Here is a 20,983-nt window from a genome sequence, read left to right on the forward strand (position 1 = left end):
GATGGATGGATGGATGGATGGATGGATGGATGGATGGATGGATGGATGGATGGATGGATGGATGGATGGATGGATGGATGGATGGATGGATGGATGGATGGATGGATGGATGGATGGATGGATGGATGGATGGATGGATGGATGGATGGATGGATGGATGGATGGATGGATGGATGGATGGATGGATGGATGGATGGATGGATGGATGGATGGATGGATGGATGGATGGATGGATGGATGGATGGATGGATGGATGGATGGATGGATGGATGGATGGATGGATGGATGGATGGATGGATGGATGGATGGATGGATGGATGGATGGATGGATGGATGGATGGATGGATGGATGGATGGATGGATGGATGGATGGATGGATGGATGGATGGATGGATGGATGGATGGATGGATGGATGGATGGATGGATGGATGGATGGATGGATGGATGGATGGATGGATGGATGGATGGATGGATGGATGGATGGATGGATGGATGGATGGATGGATGGATGGATGGATGGATGGATGGATGGATGGATGGATGGATGGATGGATGGATGGATGGATGGATGGATGGATGGATGGATGGATGGATGGATGGATGGATGGATGGATGGATGGATGGATGGATGGATGGATGGATGGATGGATGGATGGATGGATGGATGGATGGATGGATGGATGGATGGATGGATGGATGGATGGATGGATGGATGGATGGATGGATGGATGGATGGATGGATGGATGGATGGATGGATGGATGGATGGATGGATGGATGGATGGATGGATGGATGGATGGATGGATGGATGGATGGATGGATGGATGGATGGATGGATGGATGGATGGATGGATGGATGGATGGATGGATGGATGGATGGATGGATGGATGGATGGATGGATGGATGGATGGATGGATGGATGGATGGATGGATGGATGGATGGATGGATGGATGGATGGATGGATGGATGGATGGATGGATGGATGGATGGATGGATGGATGGATGGATGGATGGATGGATGGATGGATGGATGGATGGATGGATGGATGGATGGATGGATGGATGGATGGATGGATGGATGGATGGATGGATGGATGGATGGATGGATGGATGGATGGATGGATGGATGGATGGATGGATGGATGGATGGATGGATGGATGGATGGATGGATGGATGGATGGATGGATGGATGGATGGATGGATGGATGGATGGATGGATGGATGGATGGATGGATGGATGGATGGATGGATGGATGGATGGATGGATGGATGGATGGATGGATGGATGGATGGATGGATGGATGGATGGATGGATGGATGGATGGATGGATGGATGGATGGATGGATGGATGGATGGATGGATGGATGGATGGATGGATGGATGGATGGATGGATGGATGGATGGATGGATGGATGGATGGATGGATGGATGGATGGATGGATGGATGGATGGATGGATGGATGGATGGATGGATGGATGGATGGATGGATGGATGGATGGATGGATGGATGGATGGATGGATGGATGGATGGATGGATGGTGTTATTCACCCTGTACCTTCTCTGCAAGGACACCGTTCAATGGAGACTCTGTGATGGTCTGGGCTTGGATTACCACTGATACGCGCATGGAGCTTGTGTTTGTTGAGCGTGTGGACAAATGGACAGCCCACCGATACATCAAGGAGATTTTAATGGATCACGTCATGCTGTTTGCACCTGTTATCAGTGAGAACTTTATCGTGATGCATGAAAACGCTTGCCCACACATTGCCGTTTGTGTATGTGAGTACTTGAATGAAGTCGGAATTGAGAATTTTTTGAATAAAACTATTATTCAGTCTATTTAAATTTTTTCTTGTAGATAGGACCCTGCCTCCTGTACCAAGCCCTAGCTAGAAACCACCCAGAATTGCCCTGAGACCTACTTTGTGCTAACTTGAATATTAATTCATGAAGTCGGACTATTTTACTGGTACAGTATAGTAATGTTGTCGGGCATGTGGACAAACGTGTTGAACAATGGACAAATCAAGGAGATTTTAATGGATCACATCATGCCGTTTGCACCTGTTATCTGTGGGAACTTTATCCTGATGCATGAAAATGCTTGCCCACACGTTGCCGTTTGTGTATGTGAGTACTTGAATGAAGTCGGAATTGAGTATTTTTTGAATAAAACTCAGTGCTGTTCACGGATGAATCGAGATTTTGTTTGAGGGCACTGGATGGAAGGATGGAGAGCATCCCCATATTAGGGGATGCCTGGCCGAGGCGGTAAATGCGTGCTCGACTTGCCAGGAAGGCCGTGGGTTCGAATCCCTGTCAGGAAGTCGTAAAATTTAAGAAATGAGATTTCCGCTTCCGGAGGTGCACATGGCCTGCTCATAGTCCCGACCTACAGTAAACCCTATAGAGCACGTCTGGGATGTGCTGGTAGAGGTTCCCCTGACACACTGTCTGAACTTCGGGCTGCACTCCAGGCTGAATGGGAGTTCATACCACAACATTCGAGATTGCATCCTAAGGATGCCTGATTGAATCACAGCTGTAACTGTGGATAGGGGTGGTAATACCTGTTACTGAGGAATGGAAATGTGTTGAAAACATGTGAACAAATGGACTGCATATGAAACTGTGCAGAGCTCCAGGTTTTGACATTTCCAAATTTGTGTTGGAGGACTGTTGTGATTGTCACGATCAACAATCTTTATCAATTATTGTGCTGAAACTTCTCAGATGGGCTAATTAACTTATGATACATTTCCATATTAGGGGATGCCTGGCCGAGGCGGTAAAGGCGTGCTCGGCTTGCCCGGAATGCTGTGGGTTCGAATCCCTGTCAGGAAGTTGTAAAATTTAAAAAACGAGATTTCCACTTCCGGAGGTGCACATGGCCCTGAGGTTCACTCAGCCTACACCAGAAATGAGTACCAGGTTAATTCCTGGGGGCAAAGGCGGCCGGGCGTAGAGCTAACCACTCCACCCCATCAAGTGCCGGGGTTACGAATAGTGGAAGCCTTTACCTTCCACCCCTCCAAGTGCCTTCATGGACTGTATGGAGATGACTTTGCTTTACTTTTACATTTCCGTATTGTTGTAATGTCCTAATATTTTATTTTTACAATGTTTCAAATGGACTAACATTACATTTTGTCTGAAATATGTAATGTTTCGCTTCTTTTTCCGGTGAGTGTAGATAGAGAAAATTTTCAACTGCAGCCTTCTCCAGTGAAAGAATGTTGGTGACCATAATTAAAAAGTAGATGCTGTTGCAAGTTGAAGGAGTGGGAGTATGGTACAGACAAAAATGTTTATGTTAAGGCCAGTTGCTTTCCTAGTGGTGGTGGTGGTGGTGTTGTTTAACATTTTCTTTACTACCCATCCTCATTCCCATTCCCCTATCCATCATCCATAGACATCTAGCATTTGCACCTCGGTGCCTTAACTCTACCAGATACTTGTTTTAGAATTTAATATTTGGTGCTGTCATTTGCAATTGATTCTGTTGCTGAGCCTATCCATGCATGGGACAATTCAGTGAAGTACTAAAGGTAACCTTACCCTGTGCTACATGTGGGCAGAACATTGTCATCATGAAATGATAGTAATCACTTCTTTCTTTGGTGTAAACTATCATACTAATAAAATTTTATTTGAATCCTTCAGTTCTTTCTCAGGGAGCAAATTTGTATTTCAATCAGTGTACTTGCACTGCAGAGGAAAGACCTCCCAAAGTCCGTAACAAAAGAGTCCCAAAAATAAAAACTTGGCAACTAAGCGAGCCAAGTGTAAAGGAAGAATTCAGGGAAGGTGTCCGCAGGTTGTTGCCGAGAGAAGAACTTAACTTGGTAGATGAAGAATGGGATACACTAAAGAAGGTTGTGGTTGGTACAGCTGAAAAAGGATGTGGACGACAGAGTCAAATAAGAAAACCTAAAGAAACTGCCTGGTGGAATGATGATATTAAAAAGACTATTTAGAAGACTATAGAAGTGAAGAGATTGCAATGGTATGGTCACATGAAAAGAACGGACCCTCACAGGACTCCTCGAACATACTTTGACCACAATGTTCCTGGGAAGAGACCAAGAGGAAGACCTCGTGATGTTTGGGAAAAACAGATATTGAAGGACCTTGAAATTAGAGATGTGAACTGGAAATTCTAAATTCCCAAGGAGGGAATTAGATATTTTTCTACCAATAGAGCATGTCAAAAAACAGATAAGATGTAAGGCTTTTCAGGCGTTTGCTCTATTAACCAGCGTTCCGTCTTAGGTCTGACACTAGACTCATCAGAGTGGGATGTGTCAGACCCTACCCACTGATGCTGGGGTGTATGCAGGTGAATTTATCAGAAGCCCTATTCCATTCGGAATTGCTAGGCGGGCAATAATTCCATTGTGGAGTTTTATCTCCCGTATGCAGTTATCAGACTGTGCCTTTTATATAGAGCTTCTGATAAGTTCACCTGCATACACCCCAGTGTCAGTGGGTAGGGTCTGACACATCCCGCTCTGATGAGTCTAGTGTCAGACCTAAGACGAAACGCTGGTTAATACAGCAAACACCTCAAACGCCTTACATCTAAGATGTGAACTGGCATCGAATATATGAGCAGCATCTGTGGATGGATAGGACAAACTGGAGGAGGCTCGTACACAACCCACCCGGCTTGTTGGAGCGAAGAAATGATGATGATGATGATGGTACATGCAAGACCTGTAACATGGATATTTCTATCCCCATTTGCATCTAGCTCTATCAAATTGTACGGCTCCATGGCTAAATGGTTAGCGTGCTGGCCTTTGGTCACAAAAGTCCAGGGTTCGATTCCTGGCAGGGCCGAGAATTTTAACCATCATTCGTTAATTTTGCTGGCACGGGGCCTGGGTGTATGTGGTGTCGTCATTATCATTTTATCCCCATAATGATGCGCAGGTCACCTACGGTGTCAAATCAAAAGACCTGTATCTGGCGAGCCGAACTTGTCCGCGAACACTCCCTGTTTAATTTTTTCTATCAAATTGCATTTGAATAATATTTCACTTTTAACATTTAACCTCCATCTTCCCACCTTCTTACTCTTAAAGATCCTGAAGTTGGATTATTATTATTATTATTATTATTATTATTATTATTATTATTATTATTATTATTATTATTATTATTATTATTATTATTATTATTACAATTGGCTTTATGTTGCACTGACATAGTGACGATGGGATAGGAAAAGGCGAGGAGAGGGAAGGAATGGGCCGTGGCCTTAATTAAGGTACAGCCCCAGCATTTGCCTGGTGTGAAAATGGGAAACCATGGAAAACCATCTTCAGGACTGCCAACAGTGGGGTTCAAAAAATTGGATATCAGCTGGTGCTCATGTCTAGGGAAGCACCTGACCTTTTCCATTCACTTGTCTTTCCTATCCTCCCTACCTTTTGTCATAGCACCACCGCCTGCTTTTCAACAAGGTCACCACCGTTTTTATTCTTTCTTCTACTGAGAGTTGCTTGTGTGGCTCAGTGGTAGAGTGTCGGCCTCTAGATCTTAAATTTGTAGGTTCAAACCCAGCAGAGCTGGTTGGATTTTTGAAGGGTGGGAAAAGTCCATTCTACATTCCATGTCATACAGTGTTGGCATCTGGAAGATCTCTGGCAACACATGTGATGTTTACCCAACAAAATTAATTAAAACTCAGCCATAGATTACCCAACATCAAAATTGATGCACAGACAGAGCCTAAACGGCATCAATTATCAAATTAAGATGCCTGCACACAGTAGCTGAGGCCATACTGCAGTGAAACCTCATTAGACGTTTCTGCAGGGGACAAGGAAAAAGATCGTGTTAAATGAGAAAACGTACTAATGAATATACAAATTAAAACTATCCAACAGGGATGTGGAAACACTAGATACAATTTTTTCTGACATGAGGGCATTTTACGTCTTGTATCCACGGTTACAGTGAAAACTTTAGGCCCATCTATCATTTCTAAAGATGAGGAGACGAAAGTATTAAAAGGTGTGGAAACACGAGAGAACATATATGAAAACCTTTTCTGCTGGGGATTATAAAAAAACAAGTACCGGTACACTGAAAGGTGTGAAAAACTCCAGACAGCAAATATGAAAACATGTGCTCAGGGGCCAACAAAAATATCGAAGTATTATTGTAGATCACATTCTTTCTAAAACAAATGTTAATAGGAGCATTTTATTTCAGGGCAGTGGATTATTAAACATTATTTTCTGGTCACACTCTTAGATGATGAATTGGAGGTTACACTCCAACATGTGCAACTGCGAGGAATTACTTTTGCTGCCATTTTGAATCGAACAAAAATTCCACCAACTTGAATGATCAACTCAAAGGTGCGAGTTTCAATATTCGTGACCTGCGCGCTTATGTCAGTTTTATGTCAGATTTTTATTTTTTCTTCATTATTAAGGAATTTTACATTTTCCTTATCCATAACTAGGCTATCGTAAGACAAATATGCACCATGCTAGTAAATTTCACACGGTTATGTTCTTAATCCAGATATAGGCTACTGTATCACGCAACAAATATCGACTACACTTCACTGTTCCACTCAACACAAATTACATTTCTACCTTCTGAATGGAATGCAAAATACAAGCACAAACAGGCTCACTCTGCTATTCGGCAATCGACGTGCTAAGTGGTAAAACGTGTTGAGGAACGCTCTAATGAGGTTTCACTATTATGCTTTTTACCTGTACTGAGAAAGTCTGCAACTGAAAATTTTGTACGTTTAAATGTTCCTTTTGTGTGTGCTTTCTTTATATAATGTTCATGTGGTAAGTCCTGCTTTCCTATGCCTATATGTCTATAGAGTTTGTCCTGGTTAGTTTTCCAGCCTGCAGTTTTAACTTGCAGTGTGTCAGCATTTTATTCACTTTTTATTGATGCTATATTCTTATGAATATTTTCCCCCTTTTTTTTAAAAAAAAAACCTTGATTTTAAGTCCTAAACATCTATTTATATAAAATAAGAGTTTTGTCCGTACATTTCTCAGAATTTGAAAAAATGGTTTTTCTGAATCGGTCATGTCCATATTAACAAAAAAACGCACTTTTTACTTTTCCGTAATTTCTGTCTGTCTTTATGTATGAACATGCATCACGAGAAAACAGCTGAAGAGAAAATAATGAAAATCAGTATGTGAAGTCGGGGGATGAGCCACTACAATCTAGGCTATAAATAATTGTACTCACGCTGAGTGACATGATAGTTTAGGGGAAGGTCTAAAATTTAATTCTCAAATATTCATATTATTAGTGGTCCTATCAATAAATACTACATAACTAAAGTTATATAGAATTAAATTTCCGATCATTTATGTCATACATTGTTACCGTACCGGCTTTGATAACACAGATATTCAAGAATTTGTATTTTTGTTGCAAAGTCCATATCAGCGCCGAGCCACAAGAAAATGGGAAAACAGAATTTAATGAAAATTGGTATATAGATTCAGGTAATAAGAAACTACAGTCTAAGTTCTGAACAGTTTTATCCACCCTGGAAGAAATGTAGTTTAGGAGAAGGCGCCTAAAATTTAATTTTTAAATAACTATGTTATTGGTCCTATCAAAAAGTACTACATAACAAAAGTTATAGAGAATACAATTTCCGACCATTTATGTTTTATTCACTTTAACTGTACCGACTATGATAAGAGTGGTATTTCAGAGTCGGAAGAAAACTAAATGTGAAGGCCTACAATATCGAAAACTCACAACATTGATCAACAATAACATTACTTTGACCATTGTTTGTTGTGATGTTCTTTATCTCTTATGCTGCCGCTCAACTCTGATAGAGGGGATTACTGCTAAGTACCGAGTATAGGAGGGGAGCTAGAAAATTTTCTTCTTTAGCATGTCATTCATCTGGTTCATACATTTTCTGATACCGTACTGCTGGTACGTAACACACTGGTTCATCATAGTATTCCAACTATTCGATCTCTGTTCTGATGTGCTGTTTTGAATGAGCAGTATGTACACTTCAGGCAGAGGCTCACTTGGTAGCAGTAGTATGACCTGGTCTAGAATGAAAATTTAGGCATATTCCAAATTATAGCACCACAATTCACTAAATAAATCAAAATTCAACACTGAAAAGAGCTGTTTCTTAAAAAGAGCTTCTTCCTCTTCACTGTTATTAAATTCTTCATTCATTGTCTGGCCCCATGGCTAAATGGTTAGCGTGCTGGCCCTTGGCCAGAGGGGTCCCGGGTTCGATTCCCGGCAAGGTCAGGAATTTTAACCATCATTGGTTAATTTCGCTAGCATGGGGGCTGGGTGTATGTGTCGTCTTCATCATCATTTCATCCTCATCACGACGCGCCTACGGGAGTCAAATCAGAAGACCTGCACCTGCGAGCCAAACATGTCTTCAGACACTCCCGGCACTAAAAGCCATACACCATTTCATTTTCTACATTTACTTTATTCCAAAATAGCAGTGAAGAGAGGGTTTCTCCTCTGGCTTGGAGGAAAAATTTGCCTCCAAGTCAGATACATTTTTCCGCCGCCAGTGTAGTGAATTGAGATTTTCCAACTCATCGGGTACTCCTAGGAAACAGATTAGTAAAAGGGCGTATTTTTTGCTTTGGGGCTCTCCACTATTCAACATCTCTCCCCCCGCCGAAAAAAGACGACAGTGTTTACGTATCACGGCTGACTGCGGCCTGGCCATTCCAGCTCTGGAACTTTGGACTATTAGATTGGCAGCGTAGTACTGTAATACCAATATAATGTCCGACTTGTTGGCTGAACGGTCAGCGTACTGGCCTTCGGTTCAGAGGGTCCCGGGTTTGATTCCCTGCCGGGTCGGGGATTTTAACCTTAAATGGTTAATTCCTTCGGCACGGGGGCTGGGTGTATGTGTTGTCTTCATCATCATTTCATCCTCATCGTGACGCGCAGGTCGCCTATGGGAGTCAAATAGAAAGACCTGCACCTGGCAAGCCAAACCCATCCTGGGATATCCTGGCACTAAAAGCCATGCGACATTTCATTTCACCAATATAATGGTCCGTTATTGGACATTATAAATTTTCCAGCTAACTCATTCCTGGTTGCCAGCGCTTCGCCCTCGTGTGCTAGGTTGGGCTCATCAGTTGGTACCAATTTTTATAATTTATAATGTCCAATAACGGACCATTATATTGGTATTATAAGTTTACTCATTCGGGACAAATATTTAAGATTCCCTATGGAAATCAACATCTATATCAGCGTAGTACTGTTCGTTAAAAGTGAGAAAATGTGTGGTTTTTCATTTTATTGTGTATTTCATGTGAAAGCATTTCTTTTACTCACACCATTCCTACTGACATCATTGTAATGACCTATGTTCATTTCAGTTGCGAAAACCACTAAGACAGTCTTTCTGAGGATGTGAACAGGCAGGTGGAGAGGGAGTGTCTGCCATTATAATGAAATTCCTCAACCTGATAGTGACTGATGGTAGGCAAGCGAGCCTACCATTAAATTAAATTCCCTAACCCAGTCTTCATATGAGAAAAGATGTTTGTTCTCCGTTGTGTTTCTAGGGTAACGTTAAGAGCTATGCAATTTAATACAGTCTTGCTCACAATGTGTACACTACCTAACCTACAATTCCGTATAGGCCTAGAATGTAGAATTCCGTAGTGAAGCATAGGAACATCAGCTAGTGATACATATATACACAGTTCAAAAAATTAGGGGAACATGTTTTGTAAAGTCTGGTATGTGAACGTTAATTTGGTAGATGTGGTTTCAGTGGTCGTACAGCATACCTTGAGACATTAGGTACTCAGGGTATGTCAAATTGAAGTTATGCTCCATCTGTAGGTGTAGCCATGCATTAAAATGTCGGATGACCACTCAAAACAAAGTGAATAGTGGTGCGACCGTGTGTCGTTGTGAGGTACACAGACTACTGCGGTCATTTGAGTACGTTGTACGTCAACCAGCACATCCCATGAGACATCTTAATGAGGTTCAAGTCGCAAGGCCAGTCACTTTGATCCAGGAAGGATGGACTTTTCATCGAGTTGCTGTGGATCTCATTGTCTCCGTCAGTTATTCACCGCTTGTGGAATCGCTACAGTGAGACAAGCCAGTTCACAAGGAAGGTTGGACAAGGTCGTGTACGTATGACAACCCCACAGGATGTCCGATATCTGACCATCTGTGCGTTGCGGTGTCGTTCAGCAACTGCCAGAGAACTGCAACAAGACCTCAGGAGGGTCACTTGAGTCACAGTGTCTGTCCAGACAGTAAGGAACAGGTTAAGAGAAGTATCCTTATGACACAAACATCCTGTTTGAGTGCCCCGTTCAACGTAGCAACATCGCGCAGCTCACCTTCTGTTTGCTCGTACCCACATCAACTGGCAACTTCGCCAGTGGAGACCTGTGTTGTTCACAGACGAGTCCAGATTTTCCCTGACATACCGTGATGGACGTCAGCTTGTATGGAGACGCTGTGGTGAGCAGTACATGCCAAATGTTGTCCAGGAAGGCGACCGATTCGGACAAGGTTCTGTGATAGTGTGGGGTGGCATCATTATTGATGGCCGTACGGATCTTGTCGTTCATCCGTGGTAATCTTACCGCTGCGGGGTACATCGAGCAGATACTACTACAGCATGTGTTGGTTGCTGCATATGGTGTTGGCTCTGAATTCGTACTCATGCACGACAATGCCAGGGCTCATGTAGTGCGCATCGCCACAGCTGTCTTGCGAGAACTGGACATTCATGGGATGGAATGGCCAGCGGTGAGTCCCGACCTTAATCCCATCGAGCATGTGTGGATTAGGCTCGACAGAAGTGTTCATGGGCGTCCTGTTCCACCACAGACTCTCCAAGACCTCAAACAGGCTCTCATTGAAGAATAGGACCTGATACCGCAACGTGACCTCCTTTTACTTATACGGAGCATGCCACTTAGGTGCCAAGCTGTAATAAATGCTCGTGGAGGACATACACCATACTGAAGCTCTCCAACTATGATAAAAATCCACCCTGGAGGACTGTTGTCGCTTTGTTTTTGCCTCTATTTGGACATTTCCATTTGTGTTCTGAAAATGAATGCGAATCCATCGATGTTCTTTTGTATACTTCAACGGTAAAGAATAAAGGTTTAGTTGGTAATATACCTGGGTTTGAGGTATTGTTTTGTGGAGCATCTGCTGCTGCTGCTGCTGCTACTACTACTACTACTACTAGTTATTAATTTGTGTATCTGTTTTTAATTATTATTCATTGCTAGCTTTCTGCTGAATTTAATCATAACACTTTACATTTAGACGGGGTGAAGCAGAACTCTGCTGACAAACTTTCAGAGGTGGTTCAGGAATACCTTCTGAGTATATCGGTATAAGGAACCTGTGGTCTACATTAGCTTGTTAGAGTAATTTCATTTTGATTTCTTGTCCCAGTTAGCTTTATACCTGTATTGCACTGAAAATAATAAATGCTAGTTCTTGACGAACATGGGGGTGTCAAAATTTTGTCCTGGAGAAGTTTTTTAACGAGCTGGAAGCCAACATTGCCGTGATCGTGATGGTCGACAGTTTGGACAATACCTGTAAGGGAACAGGTCTGCATTTGTTATGTACTGTACATGGACAGAACAGATTGAACATACTGTGGCAAAAGTGTACATGTTTTGTTTGAGGGTTGTTGCATTACTCTGTGTTTTGTGTGGTATGTTTCAGTTATTGCATATTACAGGCTTTGCATTACTCTGTGTTTCGTGTTGTACATTTTGGTTACTGCGTATTACCTAGGCTTTTTCACTGATATGAAGGCATTTTCACAGAAATAAGGAGGGTTGGAGTAACAGACTGATTAAATCGTAATAACATTGTTACTCTGTAACAAGCCATTGGAGACGGGTCCCTTATACCAATATACTCAGAACCTATCCCTGAACAACCTCCCAAAGTTTGTCAGTGGAGTTGGGCTTCATCCTGTATATTGTAGCTAAGTTCTGGCTGAAGTTTTATTATTTGCAGTACTATAAGTAGTGGTGATTCTGCTTTTAAGTGATCATTCTAATTCCTTTCTAAATAATACCAAGGATGTTCTTTGTTTATGTCATGCTTTTCCATTAAATGATTCATTAACATCAAAGTATAATTATATTAGCAAACAAATTCAATCGTCTACATAAAAATTAATATGCACTTTAATAAACAAAGTATATATGGGTTGGTAGTGCCTGTTTCAAACTTACATTATGCTACATTGTATAGCTAGTTGCTGTTATTTCTGTGAGTCAGCTCAAATTTGTGATCTTGGTGGTATTGACAGGATTGTGCTGTACTCGCATTGTGAAGACTGGAATGCTTATCTTGCTCCTAAGGATATTGGAACGATGGGAACGTTATGATGGAAGAATGAGAATTCGGATCTGCAACTACACACTTGTTACTTTAAAGCACGTTTGTGGTTCCAGTAAGTTTGCAGTATATAATACTCCTTTGAAAAGTCCATTTTTAAGCCCTGGTTGCAGATGAACCTAATTAACATATAGCCTGTGTCCATCCAGTGAATGTCTTGTGATTCTCCGTGTTCAAGCTGCATGGTATATTGAACTTCACCAATAGGCCTTCACCTTTAACTTTTATTTTGCTTATTTTTCCTATTTACCATCTGCAATCATGTCTTAAAAATGTATGATAATTTTAATTAATCTCTGTTTTTATTTAGCCATACAGATGTAGCATATAACTGTCAAAGATCAAATTAATGCACCAGTAACGAAGAGCTTCTTGTTAAGGTTTCTTCCATTATCTGTTCTTAAACATACTTAATCTTTTCTTATTATTTAAAAAAATGAGATATGTTAATCTCAGAAAACTTCTTAATATTTGTAATTCTATTTCTTACCAGGTAAGTGAAGAATTCACTTGTTTTAAAGTTGGGGAATTGAATCACAGCATAGCTACTCTGTTTATAAAAGTGCCAAAATTCATGAGTCTCATGGCAGTACTGGAATGTTCAAGAACCATGCTTGGGGAAAAAATCAAGACTTGATTATGTCTGAAAGCTGTTAACAGTGAAAAGGAACTTGAAGCATGTAGCATTATTAACATCACTTCCCACATGCCTTCAGCATTATATAGATGGATTCTTCCTGTAGGAAGTATTTCTTGGTAGAAATATTGTATTTTCATATTCCTCTTCAGAGGTATTGAATTTTATTTTTGGAAGGTTGAATTTTATTTTTGGAATGTACCTTTTACTGTAATTTCATTGAACTATTTGTATCAGCTCCCTCCATTCAAACTGATTTATTTAGTGGCAAATTCAGACCATTTTCTTTAGAAGTGATATACAATAAATTGGATGGAGTGGGAGTATGTTTGAGGATGAGGTAGAACCAAGAACATTACAAACAGAAAATATCTTAGTTAATAATACTGAGGCAGTCCATGGAAAAGAAAGATAAGAAAAATAAGTTCCACGAAAAACCAAAGATTATGTTTTCACATGCTTTTAAATATTCATTGAATTTTTAACCTATTTATTAAAAAAAAGAGAATAAGAATGGCACTACATTCTTAAATGGCCTTTTCACATAGATAGCTTGAATTATTCTTATTCTAGTGCCTTATCTCTGGACATTTGGCTATCATCATGGTGATTTTGTCTTTCTGACATTTCAGAAAAATTCTGGCCCCTCAAATAAAATGTAAAACTTATGAATAAAACCAAACTCGATGGCGCAAAAGCCTCGAAGGGCCATGGTCTACCAAGCGGTAGCGGCTGGCCCGCAAGGACACCAGACGGTGCCCTCCCTAGAGAACAAAAAGAGTTTATTTTCTCTCGATATCTGAAGTCAAAAACTGGACTCGAATAATGCTAAGAAAATTACACCTCATCATAAAACTGTAAATTCTCATCAGTAAGGAAGATTTTTAGGCAAAATCAAACTTAGGCGAGTGACTTTTAGCACACAATTCACTGGTAAATGTTTTCAGGCTGAAGACACGGCACGTAATCTCAGGCTTGTGTCCTAGGATATAGTGATGGTGTGGGGAGAGAGATGTAAAGGAGCCCATAGACGTGCAATATTATTGCGCAATATTGGGGTTTGTGCGATATAATTGACAGTGTGTATTTTATATTGAAGGGTTGTACAATATATTGTATGAAATAAAAAAAATTAGAAATTTATTGAGCAAATCGTAAAATACTGTGCCGTGTGTTGGCAATGCAATATCCCATCCTCTCGCAAGTTGGTATCAACAAGTGGGGGAGAACATATCGTGATGGCAGACATACAGGAGGAGAAAAAGTTTATTTTGGAGTTTGTCGAGGTGTACCATGGCATTCCGGCTCTATGGGTCGTTAAGAAGAAAGATTACAGTAATCGCATTTAAAAAAAAAAATGTGAACAGTATGAGGTGCTTATTGAGAATTATCGCGAAACATACCCGGAGGAGTAACCAAAGTGAGGAGTTTATCAAACAATTCACTGTTCATCGTAATCTATATTCTTCATCTCCGTATTGATGAACTACACAATTAGAAATAGGAAAGGATTTCCACCTATCAATACTTATTTATTGCACTTATTATGCTACAGTACTGGTTTTGACCCCCTACATAGGGTCATCTTCAGCTGAACAATACATTCACATCTATATCTTGAAGCTATGATTAAGATTACATTGTCTAGGGAATGCCATATGATAATAAACATTTGGTCACATCCAGAAGGGGCATGTCGAAACGGGAACTGGCATCTATGTCACTATGTGGGAAAGGAGCCACTACTTTGTACCCAATGCCACTCAAATATTATGGATATCATAGGACAACATGATTCGATTTTAACAAAGTTACAAGATTCAACACACAGCAGAGCTGAATATACATATTTTAGCCTAATTCTATCCATACGTCTGGCACCCTTTTTTAAAATTGGAAAGTGTTTTATTCTATGTATATACATGAAGACAAAATCTTTTATACATACAACGTGACAATTTTACAAGCAAATCATATCATTTAAACTCCAGAAACAGCAACCAAGTGTACAACTATGTAAATAAGACTTGAACACAGAAGTCAACTGATAAACTGAACAACACGCAAGACACGAACGTTCATATGCATGAAGTGTTCCTACATATATTGTATTTATCTTTTATATGTATATTAGTTTTAAGTAGAGATGTGTTTTATAAACTAATTTTAAGACCTAAAGCATACCATTATAGACATACAATTGCATTGTCGCACATAGTGACATACACGCCAGTTCCCGTTTCAACATGCCCCATCTGGATGTGACCAAATGTTTATTATCATATGGCATTCCCCAGACAATGTAATCTTAATCATAGTTTCATGATATAGATGTGAATGTATTGTACAGCTGACGGTGACCCTATGTAGGGGGTCGAAACTGGTACTGTAGCATAATAAGTCCAATAAATAAGTATTGATAGGTGGAAATCCTTTCCTATTTCTAATTCACTGTTCATGCGTAGAAAGTTTTGAAAATCATTTGACTCACATTTTCTCAGTTCATGTAAATTTTCATGAGTGTACTTCTCTCTGTCTAGAAACCACTGTTTGGCCATGTCCTTTTCCGTTTCTGCTTGTTTTTGGCACTTACGCCCACGGCGATCAAAACGCAGCAAAGATCAGTGTCACTGAACATGTTCACCAAACAAAATACTGGCATGGACTGACTGTATATTGTACTGCTATGCCGCTTTACACAATATATTGCACAACCATCAATGTTATCTCCACACGATTCTATCTATTGCACAAACCCGATTGTTGTGCAGTAATATTGTACGTCTATGGCCAGCTAACAATATATTGTACAATTCATTTTGGGCAATAATATTGCACGTCTGTGGGCCCCTTAAGGAAGAAGCATGCCAGTGGTTGGTTTCGGAGGGTTGAAGGGTGCGGGAAGAGGCTTTAAGCTCGGCAGAGTCCGTAGGAGTAAAGGTACCTTCACAAACCCCTTTACGAGTATGCGGCAGCCATGGCTGTATATAATGACATTAAATGACCTTGTTTGCTGTGTTATGAATTACATTTGAAGATGAAAAAATAATAAATGATGATGGAATGTAACATTTGAGGCCAGGAATGTTGATTCAAATTGCAAAGGTGAAGAAACACAGGCCTCTGTGTTTAAAAATAATAATATTATGATGATGATGGTGTAGAGTTGAAACTGGTGAGTTGTGCTCACAGTGCTGAAATCTTAAATATCTTTCCTTTTTTAATTTTTGTACTTATTCTAACCATGCTTACATCTTAGGTTGGTTAATTATTCCTGCTTTTGAAAATTAATTCTGTGGATGCTATTTTCAAGAGCAGCATATTCCTTTTGACAGCAGATTAGAACTGAAAAGTCTAGGACCTCCGACACTCGTTTTAAATATTACACAGGTTCAGAATCCTTGCAAAAGTAAAGCTGACTATACCAGAAAATTCAATCTCACATTGTACAAGCATGCAGACAGGTTGTGTGGATGTGAGATAAGAAATGCATTCTTTTGCTACACGGGTTCGGCTATGAATTCTCGTGATCTTGCTTGGACATTAACAATATTAACTGGTGTTATGGACCTAAAACACTTGAATAAGAAAAAAGAAATCTAGTGAAAAGCATATAAATAATAGTACCGGTATTCAGTTCGTGATGCTTGGTAAGGTAGACATCAGGTGCCAGTTAGACAGAGCATATAGGTTGATAATAAAACAGATCAATGAGGACATGTCGAAAACCAATGCATACTCGGTAAACTGATTGACTGTATTAAGTTTTGTGGAAAATCTGAGTTCACACTGTGAGGACGCAATGAAACTGATTCATCCGGTAATCCTGGAATTTTTCGTGGGTTGGGTAATTGAATGGTCAAGCTAGACTCTACTTTAAAGGGACACATTGAAGAAAGCTAACAGTCATGTTTTTCTGGGACTGTCTAAAACTATACAGAACAAGCTTTTAAACTCAATATATTCAGATTTCTCTGAGACAACCTGAACAACCATTACAGTCATCCAGAATCTTTATTCAGTTCATTTATGGAGACGAAAACAGTTCTTACGCATCCTACCCTAAAATTCCATCTAGTTGCAGAATTTTTTAGGACACGTTTCTAAACAAACCCATCTAGTACGGCTGTCTGTTTGGAAGATTTGGAGAAAAACCTGTAAAATCCTTCTAAATTGCTATTTTTATAAACCTTTCACTTGCTTGTTTTGGGTTGCACAGCATTCGATAATCAAGTTGATGGCATAACAATGAACAAAGTAACGCATTTTTGAACACGGCCTTCTTTCTTGCCTGTACACCTGTGTTTTTCCTGCTTATCACATTTGAACCATAATAGCTCTGAGCTGTTACTTTATCAGGGGACTTACTTACCTCCAGTTTATCTATTTCGGCAAATAAAGCTTGACTAATTCCATATATACGTAATTTTCACATCTGATCCTCAGTGATGGTATCCTTTAAATCTGACCCGTTACGTAGTCAAACACTACAAAAACTACAATAACGGCAGTAAAAAAAAAAAAAGAAAACAACTAGCAGAACAGCAAAAAGCTAGTTCACAAAGGAAAACAGAAAGCAAAATCAGACACCCTCAAAATACCACCAAAATAAACAAGAAGAGAACTTACCTGAACTGATGGGAAGGTGTCACAGTTAAACCCATGGATAAGTTAGAACAGTACCTGGTATTAAGATTCTAACATTTTAAAAGAAGAACAACATCTCTTTTCTTGAAAGAAAATATAACAGGATTTATTTCAAAAGGAGATTGAATTTAAAAATTATAACAAGGAAAACGTCCACCCAGGAAGATTAAAAAAAAAAACAGTCAAAAATTTACTTAGAATACCAAAGGAAAAGTTAACATTAAAAATCGTGGTTGACCAATGCAAAAAAAGGAAAATGAACCAGTCATAACTTAAGCTAACATCTTGGAGGCCTCAACATACCAGAGGAATAAGGTAAATAAAATAATTTTCTTTATTATTTTTCTTTAAAATATTACTTCCTTAACCACGGAGTTCTCTCCAAACAGGAACGGCTACTGGCAGTCCGGATTATAATGATCACAACGACTGCTTCACACAGGGAGAATAAGAAACCAACAATTTAAAAATTAATGGCTCATTTACGAGCTCAAAATTTATAAGAACAAGGGGAAATCATCCAATTAAATAGAAACGTCACACAAGATAGTCTCCGAGAAAGCAGAAACATCATCCTTCCATTTTTAATCAACAATTCCAATAATCACCGGTCGTTATAGGAACACGTGCATGCCATGTACCAAAGTAATTACCAAAAGTTACAACGGTAACAATGGCCCAAACTACGAAAGAGCAAAACATAATTTTACACATTACCAAGAAAATAAAAATTAAGACAGAGAAAATTAAATAAAATTTCCATTCTCTTGATTAGAACTCAAATGGTTCAAAACTTTACCTAGTGGGGTGATTTGGTAGCAACTATAAACAAAACATTACATTATCTTTTAAAAATTTTTTAATACATAATTTTAGCTTCACCCCAAGTTTAGGTGCACTTACAGTACATGCTCAATAGCATGAACACCTCAATTACATGAACCCAAATTATATTTTGATTTCTAATAATTTAAAAAGATGTAAGCCAAGATGTGAAGACTGAAAGCTATTTAGAGTCCCACACGCCACATAATCCAGTTAAGTTTTCAAAATAGATCCATACCAAAAGAAGTTCCATTTCATGAAGGGACGGAAGAAATTCCGGAGCTTGAGATGACGCCACAGTGGCATTTTAGTACTAAATGATGATAAAATCATTAGGAAAATTAAAAAAACATACAGTCTGGGGACGCTCCCATGAAGAAGATGTAGATTACATCAAACATATTGAGGGTGAGAGAAAGAGCCCTCTCATGAGATCTTTTCAGCCATAGTCCATTACGCAGGCCATAATCTGCTCCCACATGAGACACACGGTACACAGATCCATCTCCTACTGCTCACAACACCTTAATGGTCGCTCTCGCTCAGCCAAGATGAACAAGGGAGAGCTTCCCCCTCAGAGACCTCTAATTGGTTAGGAGGTGGAGCATCGCAGTACGAATTCCCCGTAGAGTGTGCAGCACCAACAAGGAACTTTCTTCTCATAAGTTCAAACCCAGACTTTGAGCGCAGTGCTCGGAGATCAGGTGTATTAAATAAAACAGAAGTAAAAAGGAAAAGGAATGAATGTAGTTTGAGGAAAATTAAAGTTATAAGACATGAATTTCAATGGCGATCAGCCCACAAAAAAACGTTAGGGAGGGGGGGAGGGGGAAGATGTATAAAAACAACACCTCGGTGTCAAATGTAATCATCATTGTATATCCAAATGGCAAAAACAGTGGGAGTGGGGAAGATGTATTAAAACGACACCTCGGTGTCAAATGTAATCATCATTGTATACCCAAATGGCAAAAACAGCTGAGAAGGGCAGCCTTAAGTTCTCAATTTGCTCATCTCTTTCCTGTCAAACAGTCCACCGGCTGCCACTGCTACCAGGCGACCGCAAACCTATGAACAACTAATACAAATTAAATTACAGCAGGAGGAAGTAATACAGCATATTGTCAGTTTATGCAAACAAAGGGATTATTCATTACTGTATGATTTCAGAGAAAGATTTAATGGGTCTTATAATTGCATGCGAGCTTAGAGTTGATGCCATCCTGGTTGGAACATCCAGTTGATGTCATCAACTCGTCAATTACATCACAGGGAAATTAAATTAAAATTTCCAATCTCCATTCCTTGACAAGCTTACAGGACGTGTGTGCATGGGACAATCGGGCTCTGATAAGCCTTCCAAAGTAATATGAACTCATGCTCTGCGTGTATGAACGAATCATGCACTCAAATGTTATTACAGTACTTACAAAATACATAGGTTAATTTATTGCATCGCGTGCCCACGCAATTATGCGAAGTGCAATGCTACTGTTTACTTTACTAATCTAATTAATCAAGTCATAAATTAAAATCCACCAGAATTATATATTATTTTATATAAAAAAAAATTTTGCAAGGAGTCTGCAGGGCCCCTTAAAAGCCTGGGCCTGCCTGCATTGCAGGCCCTAACGTTACGCCCCTGACCGCACGACTCCCAAGTTTAGTTGTTGTTCTACTTTTTATGCTGAAAATTCATTCTTTTTAGGCAGTTGAAATTGGCTCATGCACTACATATTTAGGAAGTGTTCTTATGGTCATTAGATGATATCATAGATTTACTGGCACGTAAAAGAACTTCTGCAGGACTAAATTCTGGCACCTCAGCGTCTCCGGAAACCATAAAAGTAGTTAGTGGGACGTAAAACCAATAACATCATTATTCATTATTTATTTTTCTATCTTTAAAATGGTTCATGCTGTGCGTTATTGTAGTCACATCCTAGTTCGTGAACCATGGGCAACAGCTGAGTGGCCTAGTAAGTGGTCCTGAGAGTCAGGATACCAGTTGCTATGGAATGGGAGTGGGCATCTTGGACATATTCCGAGTCATGGCCCTTCTTGTGCTCAGGTTGCTAGGACTATACAGTCCACTGATGGTCCTTCACCCCTTAGAGGAGATATCCTCACTTGGACTGTGTGTAAGTAGGGTAGCATCCTGCTTTGTGATTTTACCGAGCTCAAGACATTTTAAGCAAGCCTTGTACCTATGGGAGTAATGGAGTCCCACTTCCATTTGACAGGTGAGGGACTCCTTGAAAACAACTTGGCAAACAAAATGGAATTTGATGGGGAGCTATCAGTATTAATGGGGCTTATGGAAGAAAGAAAGTAGAACTGGCTGAGTCAGCAAAGAGGATGCATCTGGATATACTAGGAGTAAATTACATTCAGGTAAGGGGAGATAACGAGGAAGAGATAGGAGATTATGAAGT

At 39.9% G+C, this 20,983-nt stretch overlaps 1 protein-coding gene across 4 annotated transcripts in view; it reads left to right on the top strand.

Moving 5' to 3' along the window:
• The window catches only part of LOC136873738 (cytosolic carboxypeptidase 1), a 762,457-nt gene that overhangs the window by 300,072 nt on the left and 441,402 nt on the right, over positions 1-20,983 (top strand). For 3 of the 4 annotated variants that reach the window (XM_067146906.2, XM_067146907.2, XM_067146905.2), the window contains exon 8: positions 12,351-12,494. The exons of the other annotated variant lie outside the window; for it this stretch is intronic. In XM_067146906.2, coding sequence (XP_067003007.2) covers positions 12,351-12,494 — 144 coding nt within the window. The remainder of the gene's footprint in view (positions 1-12,350; positions 12,495-20,983) is intronic. 4 annotated transcript variants of the gene reach the window in all.

Source organism: Anabrus simplex, chromosome 5 (assembly GCF_040414725.1).
Source record: "Anabrus simplex isolate iqAnaSimp1 chromosome 5, ASM4041472v1, whole genome shotgun sequence".
NCBI classification, from domain to species: domain Eukaryota; kingdom Metazoa; phylum Arthropoda; class Insecta; order Orthoptera; family Tettigoniidae; genus Anabrus; species Anabrus simplex.